Source organism: Hyperolius riggenbachi, chromosome 9 (genome assembly GCF_040937935.1).
Source record: "Hyperolius riggenbachi isolate aHypRig1 chromosome 9, aHypRig1.pri, whole genome shotgun sequence".
NCBI lineage: Eukaryota > Metazoa > Chordata > Amphibia > Anura > Hyperoliidae > Hyperolius > Hyperolius riggenbachi.
In genome coordinates this window covers 82,315,315-82,330,315 of record NC_090654.1, presented here as the reverse complement: position 1 = coordinate 82,330,315, position 15,001 = coordinate 82,315,315, and the positions used below count along the sequence as shown (strand labels likewise).

Sequence of the window (15,001 nt, the reverse complement as noted above, 5' to 3'; positions counted from 1 at the left end):
TTTAATTTAGATAGTCGGTTTTTTAGATATACTTCGAAATATTTTATTGGTACTTTTTTGTCCTGCATATTTTGTAAATTATTTTTATTTTTCTTGTCACATAACCAGGTAAATCTGCATGAAGACTGTATGCTGCTACTTAAAGTGAAACTTGAGTGAAAATAAATTGATAAGATAAACAATTGTATCAATCCTCCAACTCTCAATATTGACTTTTAGATATCCCACAGTTTGGCTATGTTTAAAAAGTTAACCTCCCTGGCAGTACGCAGATGCAGTGGCTGCGTCCGTGGGAGGGATTTTTAATAAAAATGTTTTCTATTTGTTAGCTAGCACTAGGCTAGCTAACTATGTGTCCCAAGTCCCCCGGCACCTCTCTGACCCTGACCAAACAAACCCCCCCCCCCCGATCACTGCCGGCAATATTTACCCGTCTGCGAATCCGCGAGAGCCGCAGCTTCACCAATGGGCTTCACTGTCGCTATGGCGATGATCAGACATGACGTCATGACCTCATGCGCAGTCCCGATCCTCCCCATAGCGAAGCCTGGAGCTGATTGGGAGGCTGCACCATTGCGGGGTCCCTGGGGGGTACGTATACCGGCGTTGATCGGTGGGGACCGGAGGGACTTTGGGCACATGGTTAGCTAGCGAAGTGTTAGCTTAACCATATAATGCTCATTATTTTAAAAAAATTCTCCCGGGGCCATGGGATCTCCTGCAGCGGCTAGCCAGACACTGTCAGGCTTACCGCGAGGGAGGTTAAGGTAGATTTACTGTCAACTTATTAAACAGTCTGCCCTGTCTGAGTGCTAAAATATATGAACTATTGACTTTTTTTAATCTCCTGCCCTCAGAAGCCCAGTTCTCTGCCAGGAAAGTATTTTATGGTGGTAATTCCTTGTCTGTGAGGGATGCTATAGTCCAGAGTTGTCAAAATAAAATACAGGACCAAAATGGGACACTGGGAACAAGTTGCAGGCCAACCGCAATGTCTAGTGGCCACCTTCCTCCCCTATACAGTTCCTTGGGGGTCTAGTGGCCCCTTCCTCCCCTATACAGTTCCTTGGGGTCTAGTGGCCCCTTCCTCCCCTATACAGTTCTTTGGGGTCTAGTGGCCCCTCCTTCCCCTATACAGTTCCCTGGTGGCTGATGCTTCCTCCCTCCTATATACAGTTTTCTGGTGTTTAGTGGTCCTACCTCTCCATAGTTTCCTGTTGTCTAGTGCCCCCCTTCCCTCCTCTACAGTTTCCTGCGGTCTAGTACTTACCCTCTCTCTCTCCCATATGGCTTTCCTGGTGATCTATGGCTTCACCTCCCTGGTGGTCTAGAGTGGGCCAAACATAATGCACAGTGGGGAAACCACTTGAGGACCAGAAAAACTGTCAGTTGCATAGCTGAATATTAACTCTTTCAGGCAGGGAGTGAAGAAAAGCAACACGGCATATTTGTGTGCTCGGCACTGTACTGTCTACAGCTCTCATCATGTCACTTAAAGAGGAACTCCATTGAAAATAATGTAATAAAAAAAGTGCCTCATTTTTACAATAATTATGTATAAATGATTTAGTCAGTGTTTGCCCATTGTAACATCTTTTAAATCCCTGATTTACTTTCTGAAATTTATTACATGGTGACATTTTACTGTTGGCAGATGATGTTGCTGCTGCATGCTTTTTTGGCAGTTGGAAATTGCTGTAAACAGCCATTTCCCACAATGCAGCAAGGTTCACAGACAGGAAACTGCCAGGAGTACCACGGTCCTCAGTTTCTTGTGGGAGGGGTTTCACCACAATATCAGTCATACAGCGCCCCCTGATTGTCTGTTTGTGAAAAGGAACAATTTATCATGTAAAAGGGGGTATCCGCTACTGATTGGGATAAAGTTCAATTCTTGGTCGGAGTTTCTCTTTAAGCGTCCCTTTTAAAGGGGCAATCCTTTGCCAGCTGGTGAATAAGGCACTTTTAAACAAATGCCACCGACCTGCACATTTACCTGTGGCACACTCCATTTTAAGGGGCAAATTGTATGTGGTTATCACTTTATAAACATGGGAACATCTGTTGAAATCGGATTGAAAACTTTTTTTTTTTCTAGGCGATTGCCACCCGTATACTTATGCCAATGAGACTTAATGGCAGTTTTCTGGCCGCAGCCGTTTTGTCCTGTGTATAAATACGACTTGAAAATTAAGCCCAATGTTTTCCATCTGTGTAGAAGGGATTGATTTAGCTGTCAGATTAATTTTAAAGTTCCCAGCCTGGAGCCTTTTTACCAGTTACTTCAAGGCAGACAGGTTTCCACAACGATCTGCTGTGATCTTATGCTGGGAATACACTGGTCGTTTCTGGCGCTCTATTCTGCACCCAATTTGTTTTTGCCGCTCGATTCCCACTCTATTCTCTTCCGCTGGTTTTTCTTAACTTTTTCAATTCACTTTAATGACAAATCAAGCGGCAAAACGATCGAACGGTGATCGGACATGTCGGAAATGATCTATCTAACCAGCTAAAAAAACCAAACCGTGTATTTCCGGCATTAGCGACCTGTGTCTGGGCTCCACCCCTCTGTCTTGCAGTGAAATTCCACCTTTGCGAGAACCGTACTCACTGAAGTTCAGCTTTGGGATTTTTGCTACACCATTTTAACACTGTTCAACTTGTATATTTGGCTCCACAATGACCGAAACAGTCTTACATGAATGGGATTGTCTGCTTCAGAGACTCTTGAAATTATTGCTTGTTTTCCCTCATTTTCACTAATTACTCCTGCAAGAAGGGGAAAGTACCTGGACCATATAGAACCTGTACTCTGTGTTGTATTAAGGCCCGTATACTTGCTAGTATAAAGTGAGCTGAGGCAGACTATAATGACCATCTCATCTGATTATCCAATGTGTGTATAGCAGCCCTCAACAAGCGATCCGCCAGGGCAGGTCAACTCTGACAAGCGATGGCCGATAGCGCTGTTCTCCCCGCTAGATCCCACCTACCACATGACATCACATTGGCGCCACTCAATCGTCCCTCCTCTATTCCGGCAGCTGGACTGAGAAAGTTCCATTCAGAAAAAAAAAGTTCCCCCGCCCTTCCCCATTTCGTGAGGACATGGGACTGGTCCAAAATCTGTCAGATTTTTTACTACCTTCTGTAAGGCCTCGTTCGCATCAGGGACGTTTCTGTGCGGTTTTCACAGCGCATTGCTCTGTGCGTTCAGAAAGGTATTGATTTTCCCATGTAATTAAATGTGCCTGGTTCACGTCTATGCGCTGCGCTGAGCAGCGATACAAAAACGTAGCGTTGCATACATTTCTGTGCTTTGAACTGTAAAGCGCACATCAATGCAAGTGACTGGGTGTGCTTTTTTAGCGCATAGAAGCGCATGTGGTTTTTACCCCGAATTGGAAAAAAATACATTTACATATGAAAACAAAGCTTTATTGGCAACTGCTACAATAAGAAAAACTAGCTTTAAAGAAAGCGCAGTGCAACACACTGAAGCGCGCACAAGCACATGCATTTTTTTATCACACGCTTTTACACATTTCTCAGCGCAACAGATGTGAACGAGGCCTAAGTGACAGCGACATCAGAAATAAATTAATTTATAGTGCATTTTACTCTGGGGCAAATGTATGATATGTATGTATTTTTTAACAATTTTTTTGTGATAATAGCCCTTTAAGTACTCCCCCAGGGACACAAGGGATTCAGTCTGGCACAGGAAAATGCTGCAGCACATTGCACGGTTCGGTTTTGTACTGTGACAGGTCCTCTTTAAAGTCTTCCCACATTTACCCGTGTTGCTGCTGTTCTGCACATGTCGCTCTTCTGGTTATTGCCACTGTACGGTGCCACACCGCACAGATGGCACTTCCTAATCACAGCACGCTAAGCATTAACGAGGCTGAGGACGAAATTGGGTACTCTAAATTAGCTGTTAAATCCTAAACCTGGAGCGCCTGCCAAGGATTTGTTACTAAACAGGAACTGCAGTTCAGTGTGTACAGAGCCAGTTCTTGGCACATGGCTGTGGCAGTTATGTAATTGAGTAACACTACCTGTCAGTGAAGAGAGCAGTTTGTTACAGTTCTGGTGTGGACGTGCCGAGTCCTCCAGGGGAAATTCTGAGTCTCTGCCTGTCGCGTCAGTCGCCCAAGACCTGCAGAAACGTGGCTAGTCCTCAGATCACACATGAGATCTCGTGCACCTAACATGAGCAGCAGTGTGGGTGTGGAGCTCCAGCCAATCCTTGTCTCCCCCTCTTCTGTGATGTTGCTGCTGATTGGACAAGTGTGCCTTCAGCAAGGAATCAAGCCTATCTATTGAGGAGCTTCTATGTTTAAAAAAAAAAAAAAAGCTTTTTTTTTTGGGGGGGGGGGGGGGGGGGGGGGGGTTGTTCAGCTTGTTTGATATCGTCTTAGTTTTTTTTTTGTTTTTTTTTTCTAGCAGTTATAGTGGTAGGGAATTCCAGAGCCTATGGAATGAACGAAACCAGGAGCCAAATGGTGCAGTATCATTAGCTCAGGAATAGAATGACAGAATTGTGGGTAACAAATCCTCAGTGGGTTGCAATCCTGCAACCACCATGGCCTCAATTCTGGTAGGGTTATCAAATAATTTACCTCATGAGGTAATTTTACCTCGTAGGGTAAATTATGAGCTACCGGTAATTCATGAGGTAATTTACAGAAAATGGCTATTCTCATGGAAATTAAGGGGCATGTTGGCACATAATTTACTGATCAGTTTAAGACCTGCCTGTACCTGGAGGTAAAGTCAATTTGTATGCCTTTTGCAGTTTTTGTGGAGTTCCTATTGCTGTTTTAGTGTTTAGTGGAAATAAAACTCCAAATATTTACTGGATTTTTTTTTATAGGGGATATAAATATGCAGTACTTTTCATAGGTTGCTACATAATCAAATACACCTCCCCCCCCCCCTCTCAAAAAAAATCTTCTAAAGACTATCCTAACTTATGGAAGACCATTAAAGACTACTATTATTTATTTTCTGCTTGCTTACCGCTAAAATACCTTGTTTTACCTCATGTTTGGAAATGGAGAAAAATTTTTCAGAATTGCTAAAAAAAAAAAAAAAAAATTGTAGGTGAAATACCTCATGAGTTACTTTTTTTTTTTTTTTTTTTTTTTTTTTTTTTTTTTTTTTAAATCTCGCATAGCTACCAGAATTGAGGCCCATAGGTGCATATGAGAATATTACCGTTCCCACAGGGGCATAGCAATAGGGGTTGCAGAGGTAGCGACCGCATCGGGGCCCTTGGGCCAGAGGGGCCCCGTAGGGCCCTCCCTCAACTACAGTATAAGCTCTCTATTGGTCCTGTGCTCCTAATAATCACTTCTATAGATACTTTTAATAGTAGTAATCATTAACAGACTGTTCCACATCCCCTTCTTGCACCTCTGACACTGTAGTTGCCATTGACAGGTTTTGGTGCGCCGTATCAATTGTTATGTAAAGAGTGCTTGGGGGGCCCCATTGTAAAACGTGCATCGGGGCCCACAGCTCCTTAGCTACGCCACTGCGTTCCCACTCTGTGTACTGGATCCTTCTGGGTCTGGGGGGTGGACCTCCTACTGGGCTTCTTATAATTCGTAGAAAATCATAAATCGTGCAGATAGACTCCTCCGAAGAGGTGTACAAACTGGGTTTATCGGTGTTGGGGAGGTGCCCAAAAAGATGTGAAATCTGGAATGGGTTACTACACAGAATGTTTTGAAAAGAGGTTTCTATTCTAAAAATTGGTTGTAGGCAACTTTTTTTTACCTGTCTTTGCCCGCTTACACAGGTCAATACAACAAGAACACCTTTTGCCTAAGCTGTGTGGGTCATGGACGCCTGTATAGAGGGTCTATACAAGAGCTCACACCCCGCACAGCTTAAGCAAAAGGTGTTTTTGTTGTATTGACCAGAGGAAGTTCGCAAGGACCCATGAAACTTGTCCACAACCAATTTTTTTAATATTAAAGATGTCCTTTCCCAATTTCTGTTTTTAGTTTCTCATAAGAGGTAATATACCTCTGTTCAAAATCCATTTTGTGTAGTAACCCCCTCCAGATTTCACATTTGTGAGCGCCTCCCCACCACCCATAAACCCCCCCCCCCCCCCCCCCCCCCCCCCCCCCCCCCCCCCCCCCCACCCCCCCCTGACAGATACATTGTATATAAGAAAAACACATCATTACTAGAATTGGACAGTTTTCAGCATGGAGGTTGCTAAATATGTGCACAACTATTTTCTCCCCTTTATATATGGTTTATAAATTGTACTACTGTAACTATAATCTTTCTGTAGCGTTTGTCTCCCATAGGACCGTACTTTAATTCACTTGTCCAGCCTAAATAACCAATGTCTATTAAAGTGAATGAAGTGGATACAAGGCCACCTTTTTGCAACTCTACAATGAAGAGCCTGATCATCCACAAGGCAATTTAGGCAGCTGCATAGGGCCTGAGAGGGACTAGGGGTCCTAGTTGATGCTAGCCGCCACTAAATCTGACCAAAAAAGCTTGGTGGCCATCACTGGTGTTTTTGTTTTGTTTTTTTTGTTTTTGTACTTGAACATCTTAGGAATGGTTGCTAAGCAATGCATGTGGATCCATCCCTGATGCTGCTGGTAGTATTTTCTAGTGAAGTGTTGGGTCAGTCTGTATCCACAGAAATGCACATCCAGCGGAAATGGCCATCATCCTCTATGCATGAAAGATGCACTTTCACCAGGTTCACATTTTAAATAAAAAATGCTTCCTTGTCTCTGTGGAAATCACCTAGTGTTGCCGTAGGCTGAATTGCATTCCTCTTGCCGTGGGTTTGACGATCTACAAAGCTGATAGTAACTATTGTACCTAGAAGACGGCTCCCTTCCCTGCCCTGCAGGGGCCCATTTCAAAGTGCCGTCCCGGGTTATGTCAGTGCATCTGTCACGCTGTCACCAGAGGCACCGCAAACGGTAAATGGTGTAGTCTGTTCACGTGCACATCTATAATGAGCATATGTGCACGTGTGAGGGGAGGTACCAGTCTACCTAAAGCTAACGCTAGAACCACTGTATTGAGTTGTTTTCTGCTCCCATTGGGACCCCACATTTTCTATATCAAAGGGGATAGGAACTGATTCAGTGTCTCCATTTGAATCACAGTTTCAGTAGAGGCAAATGTCAGAACCCGTTGTTTTATTGCGGTCCATCTTTCCAGTGGAGAGATTTCCTCTGATGTAAGACGCAGACCCCAGTAATATCCTGATGTTCTGACATTCTCCATTCTTTGGAAGACTCTTTACTTCAGACTCTACAGAGGAAAGGAAATAGTGTCTGACAGTCTACCATAGAGAACCAAATTATTCAGCATGGTAGAATCCCTTTATAGTGAACTCCAAGGGAATGTGCCAGGTAGTGTATATGCTTGAGTATGACAATTTCTTATGTAGTAAACTTCTGATATAATAAATTATACTGTACTGGATCTTAATTCAATCAATAATTGGTAATTTTTTTCTTTTCAATGCTTAAGCAAGCCAGATCACACTGTGCAGTGCTTTATTGCCTGCAAATACCTGCATATTATCGCAAAATAGCTTGCACAGGAAGCATAGGTCTCACCAGCTAATGCAGATACAGTACTGATAGTGTGCACCTCTATCCACATTTCTGTGCAGCCTGGATGATACTGTAGCGGTGCAACCATGCACAAGTAAGTCAGAGGATGGGCAGTGATGTGGAGTGGCAGGTTTGGGATGTGGTGTGGCAGCAGTGTTTGGAAGCAGTGGCGGGATTTGGGATGAGGGCTGTAATTACAGTGCAGATTAGGGTGCAGCCGGCGCTACCATAGACCATAATAGGAATTATGGCTATGGCGGCGCTTAGTGAGTAACTTCAGAAGGCTGAGCTGAAGTTACTTTTAAAACACTGTAATGCGACCTCCAGCAATAGCTGGAAGCCGTATTATTTAATTCCCCACTATCCACATCGACCTAGAGGGGGAATAGTAATTAACGCCGCCGGGACTTGTGCAGCAGCAGGATAAGCCATATACCGGGTGTATCCTGTGCCCAAGTCTCCTGGCGGCGATTTCATATGTATGCGATTTGGGATGTTGGGTGGCAATAGTGGAGGGAAGCAGTTGCGAGGTTTAGGATGTGGAGTGACAGCAATGTTGGGAAGCAATGTCAGGGTTTGGTATGTGAAGTGGCAACAGTGTTGGGAAACGGTGGTGGGGTTTTGAGTGGCAGCAATGTTGGGAAGCAGTGTCAGGTTTTGGGATGGGGAGTGGCGGCAGTGTTGGGAAGCAGTGGCAGGGTTTTGGATGTGGAGTAGCAGCAGTGTAGGGAAGTAGTGGGGGCAGTGTTGGGAAGCAGTGGTGGTGGGTTTTGGGATGGGGAGTGGCGGCAGTGTTGGGAAGCAGTGGCAGGGTTTTGGATGTGGAGTAGCAGCAGTGTAGGGAAGTAGTGGCGGGGTTTGGGATGTGGAGTGGGGGCAGTGGCGGGATTTGGGACGTAGAGTGGCAGCAGTGTTGGGAATCAGTGGTGGGGTTTAGGATGTGGAGTGGCAGCAGTGTTGGGAAGCAGTGGCAGGGTTTGGGATGTGGAGTAGAAGCAGTGGCAGGATTTGTGGAGTGGTAGTATTGTAGGGAAGCAGTGGTGGGATTTGGGATGTGGAGTGGCAGCAGGGGTGGTAAGCAGTGGCAGGGTTTGTGATGTGGCGTGACAGCAGTGTAAGGCAGCAGTGGCATGGTTTAGGATGGGGAGCGGCAGCAGTGGTGGGAAGCCGTGGCGGGGTTTGGAATGAGTGAGGGCAGTGTTGAGAAGCAGTGGTGGGTCCTGCAATGTGGAGTGGGGGCAGTGGTGGGTTTTGGGGTGTGGAGTGGGGGCAGTGTTGGGAAGCAGTGGCAGGTTTTGGGATGTGGAGTGGGGCAGTGTTGGGAAGCAGTGGCAGGTTTTGGGATGTGGAGTGAGGGCAGTATTGAGAAGCAGTGGAGGGTTTTACGATGTGGAGTGGGAGCAGTTTCGGGTTTTGGGATGTGGAGTGGGGCAGTGTTGGGAAGCAGTGGCAGGTTTTGGGATGAGTGGGGCAGTGTTGGGGAGCAGTGGCAGGTTTTGGGATGTGGAGTGGGGGCAGTGTTGGGAAGCAGTGGCAGGTTTTGGGATGTGGAATGGGGCAGTGTTAGGAAGCAGTGGCAGGTTTTGGGATGTGGAGTGGGGCAGTGTTGGAAGCAGTGGGGGCAGTGTTGGGAAGCAGTGGGGGCAGTGTTGGGAAGCAGTGGGGGCAGTGTTGGGAAGCAGTGGGGGCAGTGTTGGGATGTGGAGTGGGGCAGTGTTGGGAAGCAGTGGCAGGTTTTGGGATGTGGAGTGGGGCAGTGTTGGGAAGCAGTGGCAGGTTTTGGGATGTGGAGTGGGGCAGTGTTGGGAAGCAGCGGCAGGTTTTGGGATGTGGAGTGGGGCAGTGTTGGGAAGCAGCAACAGGTTTTGGGATGTGGAGTGGGGGCAGTGTTGGGAAGCAGCAACAGGTTTTGGGATGTGGAGTGGGGCAGTGTTGGGAAGCAGCAACAGGTTTTGGGATGTGGAGTGGGGCAGTGTTGGGGAGCAGCAACAGGTTTTGGGATGTGGAGTGGGGCAGTGTTGGGGAGCAGCGGCAGGTTTTGGGATGTGGAGTGGGGCAGTGTTGGGAAGCAGTGGTGGTGGGTTTTGGGATGTGGAGTGGGGGCACTGTTGGGAAGCAGTGGAAGGTTGTGGGATGTGGAGTGAGGGCATTAAGCAGTGGTGAGGTTTGCCATCACATTCTCTCTCCTGTTAAGTAAATAGAACCTATGTGATAAAAAAAAAAACTTACATAAATGCTTTGCTGTTCTGATTCATCATTTCATTATCTCATGAACTCTGAGGCTAAACTGAAACCAGGAGTGTACACATTGTGCCAGCTGTAAGTGTTCACTAATTAGTGGCAGGTATAGTTAAGAGGAATGGGAGTCATGTAAGAGGGAAGAGGACTCTCAGCAATTGTTACAAAAAATGAGGCTACAGTACAACAGTATCTGCATTACTGGATTTCATCTATAGTACATGGAAAGCAATACAGTGTCCTATTTGGTGTGACTGGCGATGCTTTAAAGAGTAACTGTCAGGCTACAAAAGCTAATTTAAACCTCTATTCTCCTGTGTTAAACAGTTTAGAAGGAAGCCAAAAAGGCATTACTGAAGATAAAAATCTCTCTTACATTTGATGTGTGCTTATCAGCAAAGCTGTTATTCCCAAGCTCTTAAGAAGACGCAAGCCGCATACCATACTGCAAAGCATTCTGGGGCTCTCCCCTCGGCTGCTAATGAGAAGTTACAGGGTCAAGTAACAATAGCATGTAACTCAGTCCAGCGCACAGCACTGATAAATCTCCCGGCAGAGTACACTGCAGGAGTCCGCTATTGTTCCTAGCTACATGGCTCATTAATATTCACTGCACACTAGTGTTATTCAGTACCAGCATTTCTGTGATCAGGAAGCAGGCAGGACATGACAACACATTTGGCTTCATAGGAGACAGACACACATGGAACCTGCCATGAGCTGTCAGGAGCATCATTCTCTGCAAATACTATATAAAAATTCTGTGAAATCCAAACGTGGACAGTGAAATGCATATGTAATGTAAGTACAGCCTATATTTAGCTACTGATGTGTTTATTTTCTCTGAGACCCTTTACCTAACAGCTCCTCTTTAACAAAAATAACCATTTCAGAAATGGGGTTTGCTAATAAAATGTAATATTGAGCATGTGTAATGGGGTGTTGGAGCATAGCTGTTCAGACTCTAGAACAGGCATGGGCAAACTTGGCCCTCCAGCTGTTAAGGAGCTACAAGTCCCACAATGCATTTGCCTTTATGAGTCATGACTGTGGCTGTAAGACTCCTGCAAAGCATTGTGGGACTTGTAGTTCCTTAACAGCTGGAGGGCCAAGTTTGCCCATGCCTGCTCTAGAAGCTCTGCTTGTACAGTAGACAGAATGCGTTTGAGGAGGCAGAAGGGAGATTCCCAATTTTACACACCTGTCCCATGAGTAATACTGTCTCTTGCCTTACAGAATAACGCTTCTAAACTGCTTCTCGCTATCATGGAAAGTCGGCACGACAGTGAGAACGCCGAGCGCATTCTGTATAATATGAGGCCGAAAGAGCTGGTGAGTTCTGACATTGTCTAACCTCTTGTGGTTGTCTCCAATGTTGATTGGGTGCTTTGGAGAGGTAGCCCCCATCATCCTAATGTGGGCAGGCTTATGTGCCAGAACCAACCTATACTGAATACAGTCCCTTTTATTGAAGTACTAGCTGATGGCCCGGCGTTGCCCAGGTATGTATTTGGCTGGTGTTGGCTCCGTCCACTTCTAACCATAACACAATTACTCAATGGCCTAGTTTGTAAGCTTTGCCGTCTTTCGCATCAATAATTTGCATTGAAATGAAACAAATCTAATTGGCTGTGGCTCCACCCACTTTTCTGAATTTGAACCCCAATGACCGACTACCAAGTTTGAGGCTTGTGCCATTAACCGTTCAAGAATGGCAGCAATTAAATATTCCCTTGAAAATCAATAGGTGAATTTTGAGGCTCCACCCACTTTTCTGAATATTCATCCCAGTCGCCCATTGACCAACTGTGCAAAGTTTGAGACCCCTGCCATTAACGATGTAAGAATGGCAGCAGTTTACATTTCATCAGTGAAGTTTGTATTTGTCTCCACCCACTTTTTGGTTATGGGGGTAAAAAGTATCCTGTGGCCTCGATTCATAAAAGTGCCTGCGAGCGGGGAAAGTCGAGCGGGGAAACACCGCTGTCGGTATTTCCGCCTTCAGGGTGGTAATTCATAAAAATGTTGCCTGTTGTGACAGGCGTGCGGAGATACTCCGCTGTAGGCAGGCGTTAGGCTGTCGGGAGACATGCGGAAGCCGGAGAAGCAGGCGGAATCCCTCCGTGCGGTGTTCTCTGCAGCTGCTTGGGAGGTCTGTCCCATTCACTGCAACGGATTCCGCACGCTTCTCGCCACATCAGAGGTAGCGGTAATACCCGTCCGCATACCGCTACCTCTAATTTTTATGAATTGACCACTTGTTACTTTTGCTGTGATAATCACCGCGCAAGGCGGTGATTTATCACTTTGCTCGCGAATGTCGGCTTTTCATGCGGAAAAGCCTTTATGAATACAGATCTTGCTGTGTGGTCGGTAAAGTGTGCCGTTTTCTGCATTCCCGCATGCGGGAATGCTTTATGAATCGAGGCCATATGTTATTTCAGGTAATGTACTCGTTGCCAAACTTCATTCAAATCCGTTCATCCATTGTTGCGTGATTAACAAACATCCAAAGTTTCGCATTGATATTAGTTAGACTAGGCTTATTTTTCACGGATGCTATTTTAGATGCACGGGAAAAGAAAAAACATACACCGCATGCATTGAATTCAGAAAGAACATTTTCAGTGGAGACATTTGGCCATTTGTCATTGGTTTAATGGTCCTCAGGAGGTGCAGGCTGCATTTGGACTCCCTCAAACACAACTCTCCAAAATGCCTCTTATGCGTGTGTGCAGCACACATAGCTCCTAACTGTCCCTCTTTCGGAGGGACAGTCCCTCTTTGGGAGCCCTGTCCCTCTGTCCCTCTTTCCTCCTCATTTGTCCCTCTTTCAGGACTTTAAAAAAGCAAAAATCTATTAACCCTTCGCACTCTCACATGCAAATGTTCAAACAAATTCATTCACATATTCACTCATCCAGGTACCACTGTTATCCCTACAGCTAAGTTAAAAGCCAGGGTCTTAGTTCACAGAATCATGCATTCTTATGCTTAGTCACCTATATTGCGCAGAAGTAGCCAGGTAAACATAGGTGTCCTAACTCTGGCCCTGTAACATGCATAGTGCAGACATGCAAACACATTCATTGCATCAAACCTATCAATGGATTAGGAGCACACATCCTGACGTCCTCTCCTGGGACAGACAGTGCATCTTACCAATCGCACAAGGGAGCTAACGTTTTGTTTTGTGTTTTCTGGCCACACCCCCTTCAGTACCCCCTTTCCTTAACTTATTTAATGTCCTAACTAGAGGCGATGTGCCTGGATACAGTGGATTGCAAAAGTATTCTGCTCCCTTAAAGTTTTCCACATTTTGTCACATTACTGCCACAAACATGCATCAATTTTATTGGAATTCCCTGTGAAAGACCAATACAAAGTGGTGTACATGTGAGAAGTAGAACGAAAATCATACATGATTCCAAACATTTTTTACAAATAACTGCAGAGTGGGGTGTGCGTAATTATTCGGCCCCCCCCCCCCCTGAGTCAATACTTTGTAGAACCACCTTTTGCTGCAATTACAGCTGCCAGTCTTTTATGGAATGTCTCTACCAGCTTTGCACATCTAGAGACTGAAATCCTTGCCCATTCTTCTTTGCAAAACAGCTCCAGCTCAGTCAGATTAGATGGACAGCGTTTGTGAACAGCAGTTTTCAGATCTTGCCACAGATTCTCGATTGGATTTAGATCTGGACTTTGACTGGACCATTCTAACACATAGATATGTTTTGTTTTAAACCATTCCATTGTTGCCCTGGCTTTGTTTAGGGTCATTGTCCTGCTGGAAGGTGAACCTCCGCCCCAGTCTCAAGTCTTTTGCAGACTCCAAGAGGTTTTCTTCCAAGATTGCCCTGTATTTGGCTCCATCCATCTTTCCATCAACTCTGACCAGCTTCCCTGTCCCTGCTGAAGAGATGCACCCCCCGAGCATGATACTGCCACCACCAAATATGACAGTGGGGATGGTGTGTTCAGAGTGATGTGCAGTGTTAGTTTTGCATTTTGGCCAAAAAGTTCCATTTTGGTCTCATCTGACCAGAGCTCTTTCTTCCACATGTTTGCTGTGTCCCCCACATGGCTTGTGGCAAACTGCAAACGGGACTTCTTATACTTTCTGTTAACAATGCCTTTCTTCTTGCTACTTTTCCATAAAGGCCAACTTTGTACAGTGTATGACTAATAGTTGTCCCATAGACAGTCTCCCACCTGAGCTGTAGATCTCTGCAGCTCGTCCAGAGTCACCATGGGCATCTTGACTGCATTTCTGATCAGCGCTCTCCTTGTTCGGCCTGTGAGTTTAGGTGGATGGCCTTGGAAGGAGTATGGCACAACTGTAAACCTACCAAGACATTTCTGAATGATCGCTTGAACAGTGCTCCGTGGGATGTTCAAGGCTTTGGAAATCTTTTTGTAGCCTAAGCCTGCTTTACATTTCTCAATAACTTGATCCCTGACCTGTCTTGTGTGTTCTTTGGACTTCACGGTGTTGTTGCTCCCAATATTCTCTTAGACAACCTCTGAGGCCCTCACAGAGCAGCTGTTATTGTAATGACATTAGATTACACACAGGTGCACTCTATTTAGTCATGAGCACTCATCAGGCAATGTCTATAGGCAACTGACTGCACTCAGATCAAAGGTGGCCGAATAATTATGCACACACCACTTTGCAGTTATTTGTAAAAAAAAAATGTTTGGAATCCTGTATGATTTTCATTCCACTTCTCATGTGTACACCACTTTGTGTTGGTCTTTCATGTGGAATTCCATTAAAATTGATGCATGTTTGTGGCAGTAATGTGACAAAATGTGGAAAACTTCAAGGGGGCCGAATACTTTTGCAACCCACTGTATGTGTATTTTTTTCTTTCAGGACTTTGTCCCTCTTTCTATGTAAATATTTGTATTTCTCTACTAAAAAATGTGTTTAATTGCCTCTAAACGTTATTCCCATCCTTTAAATTGATATACCTTTCATTTTCAAATGTTAATGTGAAGGAAAATGCACCAGGATAGAGAGGACCAGTGTGGTTTCAATTATAACACAACATATTTTTCTTATGAAATCTTTATGGTATGCGTGACTAGGGTTGTGATGGGGGTGTGTCTTAAAGGGAACCTTCGCTCTGAGATTGAAA

General features: G+C 45.2%; 1 protein-coding gene across 1 annotated transcript in view; it reads left to right on the top strand.

The window, feature by feature from the left end:
- Window positions 1-15,001, top strand: part of ITPR1 (inositol 1,4,5-trisphosphate receptor type 1) — a 366,152-nt gene that overhangs the window by 314,327 nt on the left and 36,824 nt on the right. The window contains 1 exon segment of the mRNA XM_068253115.1: window positions 11,091-11,186. Coding sequence (XP_068109216.1) covers window positions 11,091-11,186 — 96 coding nt within the window.